The 14,989-nt window shown below is 32.8% G+C and overlaps 1 protein-coding gene across 1 annotated transcript; it reads left to right on the top strand.

Moving 5' to 3' along the window:
- Positions 1–2,933: 2,933 nt before the first annotated feature.
- LOC130441660 (uncharacterized) lies at positions 2,934–5,225 on the top strand. Its single transcript, XM_056775441.1, has 3 exons — positions 2,934–3,048; positions 4,234–4,728; positions 5,014–5,225. Exons 1-3 carry the CDS (start codon positions 2,934–2,936, stop codon positions 5,223–5,225), a joined length of 822 nt encoding a protein of 273 aa, XP_056631419.1.
- The last annotated feature ends 9,764 nt before the right edge of the window (positions 5,226–14,989 follow it).

Here is a 14,989-nt window from a genome sequence, read left to right as displayed (position 1 = left end):
ACTAGAAAATGAAGATACAATAAAAGATAACGGTGTAGAATTTGAAAAAGATAAAATTCCTCCTCCCATTTTTGGGAGGATAATACTTATTAGAAGTGTCAGTGTAAAGTTTGACGCCAAAAAAGTAAACCAGAGTTACGCAATAAAATAAAAAAGATGTCCACTGAAATTGTGAAAATAGAAAAATTGGGGTATCGAGCTATCATCAAATACCTGTATTTAAAAGGGTTAAGACGTAAGTAGATTTACGAAGATATACTTAATATCCTTCTGCTTCAGGGACAAGGGAGGAAAAGATATAGCAAAAATGATTAAAGTCAATGGGATCAATTTAAAATCGTTTCAATAGCAGCTGAGGGAGCCAGAAGTATAACAGGAAAAAATAAAAGTGCATCAACGATTCTTCATAGCAGAACAAACCACGAAATTTCAAATCGTTAATTTATGAATTTTGCGAACAAAATTGTTAATAACTTCTTGTCAAATCGGACTTGCTTGCGTGAATATAATTGTAAGTAAAGTACGAAGCCAACATAAAAATGAGAATTTTTAATCATGTTCGAAACTTGAAATATTAAGTTATGAGCCAAACTTTTCCAAACTTTCTAAAACCATCCAAAGCCAACGATCCCTTTGAATTCGTTTTCTCGAATGTATGTCATTGTCTTTTTATTTTAAGTATAAGTTACGTTGTTTAGTAAAGTTTTAATTTTGTATATATTATTTAATTCTAATTACCACTATCATTACCACAGTTTGCCATGATGAATTGCCTGTGGTCTAGTATGATGGAAATGTACTCGCAACATAATTGTTTCAGCAGTAATGTCTTTTAAAGGATTTGTTGATTTTTTCGTTTCTTAAGCATTTAAATTATTAGTAATTATGTCAATACCTTTTTCTACTTTTCACGTAAAACTGGGTGAACAACAACACCAAGGTGGTCAACTTGGAGTTTTCATAAACGCAGTCTGCTTTTAATTGTCTTTGATAAAATATAATTCACTATTTAAATGTGATTAGCAGTTTCACTTCTCACAGATTGTTATAACTGATATGTAGTTCGCTACAACTAACTCCTTTTGGAATTGAAATATATTGAAAAAGCTGATTTTTCAAGTACTGTGTTAACTTATTATGATACCAAAACTTTGTTACATAGTTAATTGTTTTTGTGCACTTCGAATGGAAAATTCAATATATTGTCCCGTCTAACTAGCATGATTTTCAGAATATTATTATATCGCATCGATAACTTGTCAAAGGAAAGAATCAAAAGAGCAGTTATGTAGCTTCATACTTTTTGACATTTTCAAGAGTCATGTATTTTTTTGGTTAACAATTTTTTTTATTGAATATTTCACAAAAATTTCAGCAGATATGAACAAAAAGTAGAACTCTTGTGAGCTCATATAATAAGTGATTGAACATAAGCGAATACTGTTATTTTTGCATTATTTATTCGATTATGAGTAGATTTTAATCGACAATACAGAATCGGACATAGACGCATACACATATTTGCCATTTGTAAACCGCCTCCCTTCAACTTATTTTTTCGATATTTCCATCCTTTCTCATCTATCACATCATAAGTAGATTGGAGCAAATATTTTCTTCTCTCCATATTGCAAGCATCGTATTTTGATAGTGTTTGGATAGACAGACGTAAAAAACTTACTACCCTTGTGTGGCGATATGTCATATAAAAGTCTATTTTATGTACTTAGAAAATACCTCTGTATTCAACTAAAAACATAGGAAATTTTTTGTTTCACGTAGAATCTCAGTTATTGTTTGACACTATTTCTTGAAGTATTGATCCGTTGCTTAATATCACTTCCTCGATTTTTCTGGTAGTAGTGACAAACAAGCAATATTTGCTAATTCCTCTATATCTATGTGGCTGCAATACAGATGAAAATTTCAATTTTGCTATTTTTGAAGATAAATCTTGATAAGTGCTCAAAATATAGCAGTTATCCATGAATACTTTACACTATTATTTGTTGGTAGAATTTCAAATCATATGAGCAAGTGGCTTCATATAACAAGGTCAGAACCATACATGAGGAGGGTGACGAGAGCAAATTTGATAAAAGGTATAGTTGCGAGGAAGCCAAAGAAGATAAGATGCTTTAATTGTGAAGAGATGTGACATGTACGAAGTTCGTGTAAGCGTCCCGGAACTCCCGCAAATGAAGGATCACAGTTATAGGAAAACTAGAACGGGTCGGGTACGAGGAGGCAGCACCGATCCAAGATCGTTCCAAAGCCCTCTCAAACTGATAGCTTCTTTTAGATGTCACAATGACAGTGTATATGAGGATGGAGAACCATCATAAGACACGATCTTATAAGCACAAAGAAAAAGGTATTTCCAACTGAGATTCAACTACAGTCTGCCACAGGTGAAAGTACCAACACAAACCCAATAGGCAAATTTTCACTTGAAATTTCACAATTTTCCCTCCTCAAAGGAAATATTCTCTTGCACTTTATTTCTATTCCTGTTCATTTCTGCTGTACTGTTTCGCACTGTTTCTTTGCCTATTTTAGCATCAACATCTCCGAGGATTAGTTTGGTATCGTAGTCTGGTAACTTTGTAACAACTTCTTCTAGTTGGGCATAGAATAGATCTTTTTCCTCATCTTCATTATCCTCTGTGGGGGCATAGAGACTTATTATTGACATATTTTAAAATTTTCCCTCAACTCTAATAGGGCATATTCTTTCACTAACTGCTTTATACGCTATCACAGATTCTAAAATAGATTTTTTGACAGCAAAAACTACACCTGCGTAGTGTCTACCCTCATCATAGCCACTTTGTTTCTTGGAGAGCAGCTATATATATATTCTGTAGGCATCCATATCCATTGTGTTAGGGTTTCGTAACAGTGTGTTTTTACAAGATAGGGTCGTTAGCCCTATGCTCAACCCCCAATCTGACCTACTTATGTTCAGTGGGTCCATCGGACCTAGCCTGGAGGACTGTTTAGCAGATCCACCGACCGTTCCCCTATCCGCCACCTTGGGGACGCTCCGTATACGCCGAAATAGAACAGCGCACGGAGAGTTGCGTCATATGGTTGGAAAATGAAATCGTCTCCTGAGTGCCTATCATCATTTTCAATTATACATGTTGGAAGCGAGCATACTCGTGTTTTCTAAAGCACCTTACTTTCAAACTATTAGATAAGATAAAAATCTTAAAATCCTGCCCATACGTTCAATTTGAGATTTTTGTAGTAATCAGAGACATTTTTGTTAGCCCAGCAAATCAGTTACATCGATTTATAAAAAATTCATAATCATTTGAAATACAAAAACTTTGCACTTTGCAAATTTATTTTCGTTATCATAATCTAACATAGCTCTAATAGTTTTTTTGTTGATTTGGATTATTTCAAAACTCTACAAACGTATTGTGTGAAAAACTAGATTTGTTCTGTGATTTACGTTAATGAACATTGCTTATTGAGCTTTATTGCATAGGCACGAGGCACTTTGTAAAACATATAAATATTGTAAACTTGTAATAGAATTAGATTCTGTTTTGTCAATGTATTCAATAAACGTTTCTCAACGTGTAATTCGTTTTTAAAAATGCCTTCTCGAAGTTCAGTAACGTAATTGGAGCAGTCAATAGGATATTTCGGAAATTTAACGTATCGCACGGGAAATTTTTCGTTTTAGCGATTAACCGGAATATTCGATTTTGTGTTCGGAAACTGTGAATTCGAGTGCATATCTAAGAACTGCAGATAGTTCGAGTGGAAATCGAGCGATTCCGGCGGTTCCAGTGGACGACACCAGTGAAGAACTTCAGAAAAGCTAGAAAAGGAGGACCACGATTTTCCTGTGCTAAGAACTAACATCGTTCCAACCTTTAGAAACTCTAGAATATGATAGCTTTAGTTGTAACGTAAGTGCTCATTATTTCCTTTTTCTACATTTAATAATTCAGTGGTTATCTAAATATATATAACAATCGTTAGTATATTTTGATGAGCGAATTTGAAGTAGAAAACATATATAATTTGAAAGTATATATATATTTGAAAGCATTTTAAGTTTTCGACCAAGCGAAGATAATAATTTTGAAAATAGTTCCAGTGGAAATAGAAAATATAGATACCACACAGGTACAAACTAGCAGCTACTTAAATTATATTTTGATTTAATTCCAAATTTTGATGGAAACCCTCATACATTTAATATATTCATAGGTAATTGTGAAAGTTTTATTTCTGCGTTTGCAAGTAATTCAGATAATGCGTTGAAGACATTTTTACTTAGAGCTATTATAGGAAAATTAACAAGTAGAGCTCAAATATTAATTGGTTCGCGCACAGAATTAAAATCATGGGATGAAATCAAACAAGCTTTAAATTTAAGTTTTGGAGATCAACGAGACATTGACTGTTTGGTTCAAGATCTTATTAACCTAAAACCATTTAAGAATAAAACCCCTTATAATTTTGGTATGCGATACAAAGATTCTAGGAGCCTCATTATCTCTAAATTAAACACTTTACATTTAGACTTAAGCGAAAAACAATTACATCTTAGGAACTACGATAATTTAGCTTTAAAAACTTTTGTTCGTGGCTTACCTTTACCTATACAAACTAACATACGTTTACGATCACCTAACAGTCTAGAAAAGGCAATGAGCTTAGTTGTAGAAGAAGAAAACTTCTTGTACTCTACTCTAAGATTAAGTAATTTGAATTCAAATGTGTTATTCAAATCTAGTTTATGAGTTACACCTAGTAGAAAGCAAAATCTTAATTATTACTCCACAAATCATAACAATGTACAATCATTTCAACCACCCCGTCCATTATTTCCACCTAATTTAATAACTCGTTCTCCAGCATCATACCCACCGAGGTATACAAAACATTCTCCTACAAATCCGTCCCTCACAACCACCACACAATTTTAATCAACTCAAAATATTCGTCCTAACAATCCACAATATAATCATCCAAATAATTCCTAAGGTTTCAAACCAGAAACAATGGACATCTCTTCAGGAAATACTGTACTTAAATCCCATTCGAGACTCAAATTCACATCTGCAGAACTTTTTAATCAAGCTGTAGATAATTCTGATTCTCATGATGAATTTTATTCGGAAAATCCAAACTATTATGAAAATATCGACAATGCTGATATAAACAATTATTATACACAGGAAACAGAACATTCTTAAGCCGCGTTTACACCGGAGTTAATAACACGAGTTTTTAACAGTTATTAACTTAGCTGAATCGCCAAAAAATTTCACTTAACAAAAGTTAATAACTCGTGTTTTCAACAGAAAATTCCATGTTATTAACAAGATTTATGTTATCCATCCAGAGTCGGTAAAGATCAAAGGAAATGTGTTATGTTTTAAACAAATGTTAATAACAAAAGTTAATTGCCTCTTTTAGCGCGTTAACTTTTGTTAACAACAGGTTCCCCTCCCCTCCAGACGAAACACGTGGAGACAGAGAGGTTAGTTTGTGTGTTTTGCTGTTTTGTTAACGTGAAGTATTTTTGTTTATTTTAATGATGGAAAGTGAATGGAATCAGGAGCAAGTGAGTAATTTGATAGATCTGTATCGAGAGCGCCCAGTGTTGTGGGACCCAAGCATGCTAACTTCAAAGACAGAAACTTAAAAAACTATGCTTGGACAGAAATTGGCCAAGCTCTACGCATGACGAAAGTTGAAGTTAAGAACAAGATGACAAAAGTGATAGGACAATTTCAACGAGAGAGCAAGAAACAAAAAAGTGGGTCTGGAACCAACGCAAAAGTAAAGTGGTTTGGTTACGAACATCTATTGTTTTTGAGGGACAAAACCGTGCCCAGACCAATGAGCGAAGTGGGCTTGGAGAGAAACGAGGTTAGTAAAATAACACAAATAATTATCTTATAAGAAATATATATAATTCAAAGCTACTTTTTATACAACAAGACACACTTTTCTGTACATTTTGACTATATGCATTGTAATATTGTTAAATAGATGTAAAAACTATAAGAATTGTTTCATAGAAATGTATTATAATTAACGTTAACGTGTTGATTTTCACTTATGGTAGTGAGTGACATATGCCCCATGGCCTTTTAGTACGTCTTTTGCCAAGGCACTGAACCCTCAGGGCTGTTAAGATACGCACAAAATTCATTCCTTACTAGTTTTGCGATGTCAGATGATTTTTTCGGTATTTTCTTTAATCTAAGTAGATTTTCTGATGGCAAACCAACAATTCGCCACTGTCCAGGAATTAGTTGTCCTGTTGAAGGGTCCTCTTGATCAAACGTGCCCGTGTTCCGTTTGACGACTTGCTTCGTCTCAGGAAGTTGTGTAGATGGATACAAGCCAACACAACCTTTTGTGCACGATCAGGTTCGAGCAACAAAGGTTTTCTTAGTACCCTGAACACGACTGATATAATTCCGAACGCATTTTCCACCACTCTTCTACACCGACAGTGTCGATAGTTAAATTCCCCCGTTTTCACTACCTTTCTCATGCAGCCCAGGATATGTTTTCATAATGGTTGGTTTTAATGGAAATGCGTCATCTGCGACGATAACGTATGGGACGGGTAGGGTTCTTCCCGGTAAAGGGGTGGCGTTAGGTAGATTGATTGTATTGCTTTCCAAGAACTCGTTCAACGCACTGTTTGCAAACACTCCACCGACCGGCAATCGTCCTTGACATCCAACAGACACGTAGGAGAAGCAATAATTAGCATCGACCAAAGCTAGCAGGACTATACTGAAGAATCCTTTGTAGTTAAAGTAATCACTTCCTGCATGTATTGGAGCTTGGAGCATTACATGCTTGCCGTCCATGGCGCCAACGCAGTGAGGAAAGTTCCAGAGTCGGAGATATTCTTTTGTATAACATTATGTTAATCGACGATAGTTCAATATACACTAAATCTTATCGGTTCCCGGAAATTCATCGAGAGAAGTGAAAAGACAAATGGGAGATATGTTGAAAGAAGATATTAAAGAAGAATCTATTTCACCGTTTTCTGCACCTGTTTGGTTCGTACCAAAACGATCAGATGCTTCCGGCAAGAAAAAATGCAGACTGGTAATATCTATTACCAGGGTAATCTTACCCAAACTAAATGAAAAATCAATTCAAAACCTTTATCCAATCCCAAGAATAAGCGAGATCATGGACAGACAGGGAAGAGCTAACTATTTTACATTCTTGGATTTAGCTAGTGGCTTCCACCAAATCGAAGTTGACTCCGAAGACGTACCCAAAACTACCTTTAGCTCTTCACAAGGTCACTTTCAATTCAAGAGAATGCCTTTTGGACAAGAATGCCCCATCCACATTTCAAAGCGTAATGGACAATGTATTACGAGAACTTACTGACGAAATCTGTATTATTTACCTTGAAGATATCCTAATTTACAGTACTTCTCTTCAAGAGCACATACAGAGAGTTAAACAAGTATTTGACAGACTGAGAAAATTAAACTCAAAGATACAACTCGACAAATCCGAAGTCCTTCCAAAATCTATAGTATACTTGGGTCATATAATTACCCCCGAGGTGTAAAACCTAATCCCGAGAAAATTTATGTAATAAAAACCTTCCCGATTCCCAAAACTCAAACCGAAATCAAAGTTTCCTTGGACTTCTTGGATATTACCGCCGTTTCATACCAAATTTTGCCAAACTGACAAAATGACTTTGGTCATACAGATTCTAGAAACCCATACGAAATATTCATACTCTAAACTTTCTATAATAACTATGTAGATAATCCTCGAACAAAATTACATCATGTTTATAAAGAAAAATTAAAATAAAACAAAAAAAAATTCTACAAAAACGGTGATCTAATGGTGACTCGAATAGTGAATTTATAATTGGTCAAATTGTATACAAGCATAATCCCAAGAAACGAAATAAAAAGATAAACCTTTCCTAGAGTCTTTCGAAATTACTCAAATACTTGACAGAAATCGTGTTGAAATTTCTGGAATATTACTTAAACATAATAAACTTAAAGCACATAATGACATTGTTCACATAAATGAACTAAAAACACCTTCCATTTCAGTTTCCTCTTTTGGACCGCCGAAGGAATTAGATGCATCCAAATTCCACAACCTAAACAATAATCCTGGTCTCCTACCCTTACGACTAGGTACAGCACATATACACAAACAGACTTTCATACATGTTTATGACATTACAAATATAACCGACCACTTTTATATTTAAGGGACCAATATGATAATCTATACGAAGCTTTTTCAAATCATCCTAGCATATTCAACTTCACAGAATACTTTGATAACTCCTATCACATAATTCAAATAATAGAAAATAAAATTACTTTAGAAATAGAACAATTGGGGAAAACATGCGAAGCGATGTCTTTTTGACGGAATTGGCTCAGCAATAAAAATTTAGATCAAGAAGATGCAATCCGATATGACGAAGCTATTAAAGCCTTATCTAATAATCAAAATAGTATCAAAACATTACACACACATCAAATTACATTACTAGAATCATCTATTAAATAATTCGGAAATAATTCCAGAATACTATCCCTAAATCAAGAAATATCGAGCGCACATATTAATGATTACAAAAAGAATTACGGAATCTGAAAACAGAAATGATAGAAACTTAAAGTGTTGTAATATTCGTTTCTTCTATAATATAAATAAAAGAAATTTAAACAGGTTCTTCTATACTTTTATTATATTAGAAGTAAAACTACACAAAATGACTTGAATCTGGAAGTAACCATTTTTTTTTTGACATAATAATCATCCTTGCCAACTTAATTGCTGGGTTACGTTCAGTAATTTTTTACAACACTACCCCTTAAACCAGCAATTAACTTAGACCAATATTTTTAGTACAAAAAATATGCTTGGGATTATGCAGCACTTTTGTTAAAAGATCTGCTACCATTTTTTCAGTAGGCATGTATTTAATTTCAACCAAATTTTTTTCAATTACTTCCCTTACAAAATGGTACTTAGTGTCTATTGTTTAGTTCTGTTATGGTAAACAGGGTTTTTTAACAATTTTTGTGCACTTTGGCTGTCATTGAAAAGAATTACGGGCTTAGTCTCACAAAACTCATTTAAAAAACCACTAACAAATATGGCTTCTTTACATGCTTCAGTAATGGCGATATACTCGGACTCAGTACTAGAAAGTGCAACACAAGATTGTTTCTTGGATTCCCAAGAGATTGGAGCATTACTCATTTTTAGAACGAATCCTGAATATGATTTCCTGTCATTTATATCATTTGAGAAATCTGCATCTACATAACCATACAAATTTTTGTCTGATTTACAAAAAATTAGGCTTTTGTTCAAGGTCCCTTTTAAGTATTTTAATACCCGTTTTGCATGTTTCCAGTGCTCAATACTGAAACTTGAATTAAATTAACTCAAATAACTAATACTAAATGATATATCTGGTCTTGTATGGACTGCCAAGTACATTAATGAACCAATTAAATTCTGATACGGTACATTCGGTTTTTCATTAGTGGTTGGCTTCAATTTTAAACAGACTTCAATAGGAGTCAAAACCGTTTTAGCATCACCTAACTTGAAACGCTCTAATAATTCTAAAATATAGTCCCTCTGATTAACTTTAATCATATTGTTTTGTTTGTCAAAATCAATATTTAAACCTAAAAAATATTTGATTGGCCCCAAGTCTTTAATTTTAAATTGTTTTGACAATTCCTGTTTGAGGTTGGTTTTAAAAACAGGAATTTGAACAAATTAAAAACAACATAAAGGGCCACTAGAATTATAAATTTGTCCTTGTTTTGGAAAAATATACTTACATGGTTCAAAACTTGATTGCTGAAAACCTAAGTCTTTTAAGACATTTTTTACTTTAATATTCCAAATTCTGGAGGATTGTTTTAACCCATATATAGCCTTTTTTAATAAACATACTTTATTTTTATTATTTTTTAGAAGAAACCCCTCAGGTTGCACCATGTAAATTTCTTCATCCAAGTTTCCGTTTAAAAATGCAGTTTCTACGTCTAAGTGGTCAATATCTAAACTTAATTCTACAGATAAAGCAAACAATATTCTTATTGTAGAGTATCTAACTACAGGTGAAAAAGTTTCAAAATAATCTATACCAAAGGTTTGTGTGAAACCCTTTGCAACTAGCCGTGCTTTATATCGTATTTCATTATTTGAATTCCTTTTTAAACAAAACACCCACTTATTTTGCACAACATTTTTGTTTGATGGACGGTCTACTAAAATCCATGCCTCATTTTTCATTAATGATTCGTACTCTCGTTCCATTGCTTTTTCCCAATTTCTTCGGTCACTTCTTGACATCGCTTCATCTACGGTAGGATGCACAATTATATAAAGTAGGCTATAGTATTAATTGTCAAACACCCAAGCAGTTATTTTTTAAAATTGTGAGTATTGTGCTGGCCAAAAATGGATTCTAGTGATTTTAGAAGTAGGCCTCCAGAAATAATAGAAGATGCTAAAAACACTTCTCTCAAATTTTTGACTGCGAAATCTAGAGTAAGGTATCAATGTGCTTATGATCAATTTATCAAATGGAGACAAAGGAAACAAATAAAAAGTTCGTTTTCTGAGAATGTACTGATAATTATATTTACAATGTTATTGTTGTTAAGCCTATAACTTACTAACCAGAGTATTGCGTTATGATTTAGAATTATTATAATTATTATTCAATTTATTCATGAAAATATTGAATGTTAAAATAAAATATTTTTTAATTGTTAAACATGAATCGATTTGTACACGCAATTATTAGAATACAATAAAATGCTAGATATCTCTATTGATTATAGTATTATAATTCATATCACGCAACCGGAAATACTAGACAGTACAAGCAAATTTTGTACTTAGGCCATAATTTCAGTCCACGATGATGAATACATGAGTATTGAAAATATCTCTAGCATAAGAACCGATACAGAGCAAAATATGATGATCGAAGGTAACTTACCTCAAAGTAAGGCACTAAATTTGGAAAAAAAAATGATTTCTTCACAACCTTTTAGTTAAAAAATATCAAACTTGGTACACTGTATGAGATTGTTAAGGGTATCAAGTGATGATAATTAGAAGGCGATGGAACCATTCTGGGGTTTTAATTGAATTTCTTAGAAATTTCCTTTCAGTTGATTCAAAAAATTGGATACTCACAACTTTGATAATTTGTTTTTAAAACTGTTTCTACTCTCATAATTTTTCATGAAAAACATGTTTTTTACAATGTTATAACAAAAATATATCATCTAATTGTATCTATCTATTCCTAAGAAGTATGATTTCCTTGACAAATGATTTGAGTGTCCATTTTTTCTTCCCGAAATAAAAGGTTCTTAATAAGAAATTGTATAGTGGATAGTTTTTATATTTATTAACTTCTATATAAGAAAATGTTCAAAGACTATCATTTGTCTAAAAAGTGCTCTGGCCATAACTTCTGACGTCTGACATTCTTTTTGCTTGCTTCGTTCATCTCGTTCACCCTCCTAGCTGTCACGTATTGTTAGTTTGTTTTTCTCGCGCACAGGACAGAGAACATAGACAATGATGAATAGAGTTGCTTCAATAAGTATCTGAGAATCAACACACCTCCTTACTTATGGAAGCAACACTCATAACATACCATATATACTTAATACTATTTAACATATACTTAACAGTTGTCTTAATTTTTCAAATCTTATGACACTTAGCGCTTTGGTTAAAATGTCTGCCAATTGATCTTCAGATGAAGTTTTTGTTACCTTTATTGTTCCCTTTTTAACATAATCATGTACATAGTGATACCCAACATCTATGTGCTTAGTGTTTTTTGAAAAATTCCCATTATTGGCCATATGCTTAGCTGATGAATTGTCTTCAAATATTTCAATAGGATGATTTACTTTAATTTGCAAATCTTTAACGATGCCTAACAAGAAAAGCACTTCATCTGTAGCTTCAGTTAAAGCGATGTACTCTGCGTGGCAAGACGACCTAGTAACTACCTTTTGTTTTCGTGATATCCACAAAACTGGATTACCTAAAACTCTGATAAAAATACCGCTTCGTGATTTTCGGTCAACAATGTCACTTGCCCAATCAGCGTCAACATAGCAATCAATAGGTATACTGTTTGATGAATCAAAATTAAGTTTCAAATTTTTGGTATAATACAAGTATTTCAAAATTCTTATGGCATATTTATAGTGAGTGCTCGAGTAACTATTCTGAAAACCACTCAGGTAATTGACTGCGTAGGCGATATCAGGACGAGTGCCCTGACTAATATATAACAGGGCACCTATCAAATTTCTATACTGTATATTTTCTGCACATGTATCAGCTGGGCTTAGCTTTAAATTGATTTCGATTGGCGTTTTAAAATTTTTGCTTTCACATGCGTTGTATTTTTCTGCTGTAATTTCAATATATTTAGTCTGACTTATACTCATACGCTTTTCCTGTCTGTTGTAGTCGATATCCATCCCAAGATAATTTTTGATCTGTCCAAAATCTTTCATTTTGAATTTTTTGTTCAAATTTAGTTTTATCTCATTCAGTTTTTCAACATTTTCGCTACATAGAATTAAGTCATCAACATACAAAATAATATACACAAGGTTTTCATTCATATTAAAATATAGACAACTGTCATACTTAGAATTTTTAAAATTTAAAGAAATCATATATTCATGAAAGCAGTCATACCATGCTCTTGAGCTTTCTCGTAGTCCATATAGGGCTTTATTCAATTTACAAACCATGTTTTCGTTGCACTGAAATCCTTCAGGTTGGTGTAAATATATTTCAGAATTTATTTTCCCATTCAAGAAGGCTGTTTGTACGTCCATTTGATGAATGTACCAACCTCTGTTACATGCTCTGACAGCAAGGTTTTTAGTGTGGGCATTTTAGCAACAGGCGAGTATATTTCTTCTTCTAAGCTTTTTGGTTGCTGATAACCCAGAGCAACTAATCTAGCTTTAAATGTATTATCTGACTTCACTTTGTAAATCCACTTCAGTTTTATAATATTTTTATCTTCAGGTACTTCATGTATATCTATCAAGTCCCATGTTTGGTTTTCATTTAGACAATTTATTTCCTTTTCCATAGCTTTTTGCCAGAAGATTTTTTCATTCGACTCTATAGCTTCATTATATGTGTTTGGGATTGAAACATTGGAAAAATATGCATCTACTATGTAGTCATTATGCCAAGCAGGTTTTTTTCTTCTCTTTTAGGTCTATTATCCGGAATTTTGCCACTGGACTCATTTTGCTCATTCAACACTTCACTCTCTGAATTATCATTCAATTTTCTATCATTCTCATTCACTTAATTATCTCTTTCTTGTTCATCAATCTTCCTCACTTCAATTACACTATTGTTATTCAGATTATTCGATATTTTTATGCACTTTTCATCTTCTTCTCAACTATTTTATCATTTACTAAGATTCGATAGCCCATATCACAGTACCCTATCAAAATACCTTTTTCTGATTTGGGTTCTAATTTTGAATGCCTATTTGTTTCACTAATCCTTACAAAAGCTGTACTGCCATAAACTCTCAAGTTTGAAACATTTGGTTTTCTACCTAAAAACAATTCATACGGGGTTTTATTGAAATCATTGTGTTTAGTTACTCTATTACTAAGATACGTGGCAGTTTTTATACACTCGGGCCAGTATTTTTTATCTAGGTTAGCATCTGTTAACAAGCATCTTGCAGTATTCATTAAACTTCTGTTGTATCTTTCAGCTACCCCATTTAATTCATGTGTATAGCTAGGACTTGGTCTTAGCCAAATACCATTTTCTTTTGTAAATTCGTAAAAATTTTTATTCAAATATTCTTTGCCCCGGTCACATCTAATTTCTTTAATTTTATGGGCAGTTTGATTTTGAATTAGATTCACACAATGTTTAAAGCAACTAAAAACTTCATCCTTAGACTGTATACAATATGTCATAACAAATTTGCTAAAGTCATCAATAAAAGATACAAAGTATCTTTCACCTTTGAAACCTTGCTGGGTAATTGTGCCATTAACATGTATGTATGTATGTATTATTTCACAAGTATCCTTAGCTTTCTTTCTATTGTTGTTAAATTTCAAGTTTGTCATTTTTGACAATAAACATGTTTCACATTGAATAAGTGTATTTTCTAATGAACTGGGTAAACCTTCACAAACATTATTTTTACACATAATTGAGAGATTTTTAAAATTTATGTGACCTAACCTCATTTTTGTTTAGAATTTTCAAATAATTCTGCTGAGCCCAAATTTTATTGCCATTATCAGTTATTTTTGACATACTTAATAAGTTTTTTGACATTTCTGGTGCAAAATAGCAATTTTTAATATGTGTTTTGATTTCTTTATCACCTACAGTAAAATTTACTACTATTGTCCCTATAGCCAAGGCTTTTATTATATGACCGTCACCTACCTTAATGTTTACTGTTTTTTTTAATTCTCTCATCTCGTTAAAATAAGTCTCTTTATTAACAATATGATCGCTGCATCCGCTGTCTAGAAGCCATGTTATTTTTTCTTTTGCTTCTGTTACATCTTTCTCTGAATTCATGACTGTTACCTGAAAAGAGTTGTATTCTTGTGCATCTGCAAAATTTCCTGTCGAGTTAGAACTGCTTGTTTCTTCTCTGTATCTTCCTCTGCCTCTAAAAGATCCTCTACGGTACCCGTGACCTCTTGTATTGCGATAACTTGTACAAAATCTCTGTATATGACCCATATGTCCATATTTGAAGCATTTTTTACTTCGTAATTCATTTATATGTTGTTCGAATCTCGTTAAGAATTCTTTAGCATCATCATCTTCTTTCATTTTTAATTCTAATAATTTTCTTTTTGCGATTACCTTCAATGCTGTTGAGGTTGGTTCATATATT

This window comes from Diorhabda sublineata, chromosome 3 (genome assembly GCF_026230105.1).
Source record: "Diorhabda sublineata isolate icDioSubl1.1 chromosome 3, icDioSubl1.1, whole genome shotgun sequence".
NCBI lineage: Eukaryota > Metazoa > Arthropoda > Insecta > Coleoptera > Chrysomelidae > Diorhabda > Diorhabda sublineata.
Note: the sequence above shows the minus strand (reverse complement) of the source record. Positions and strands in the feature narration are given on the sequence as shown.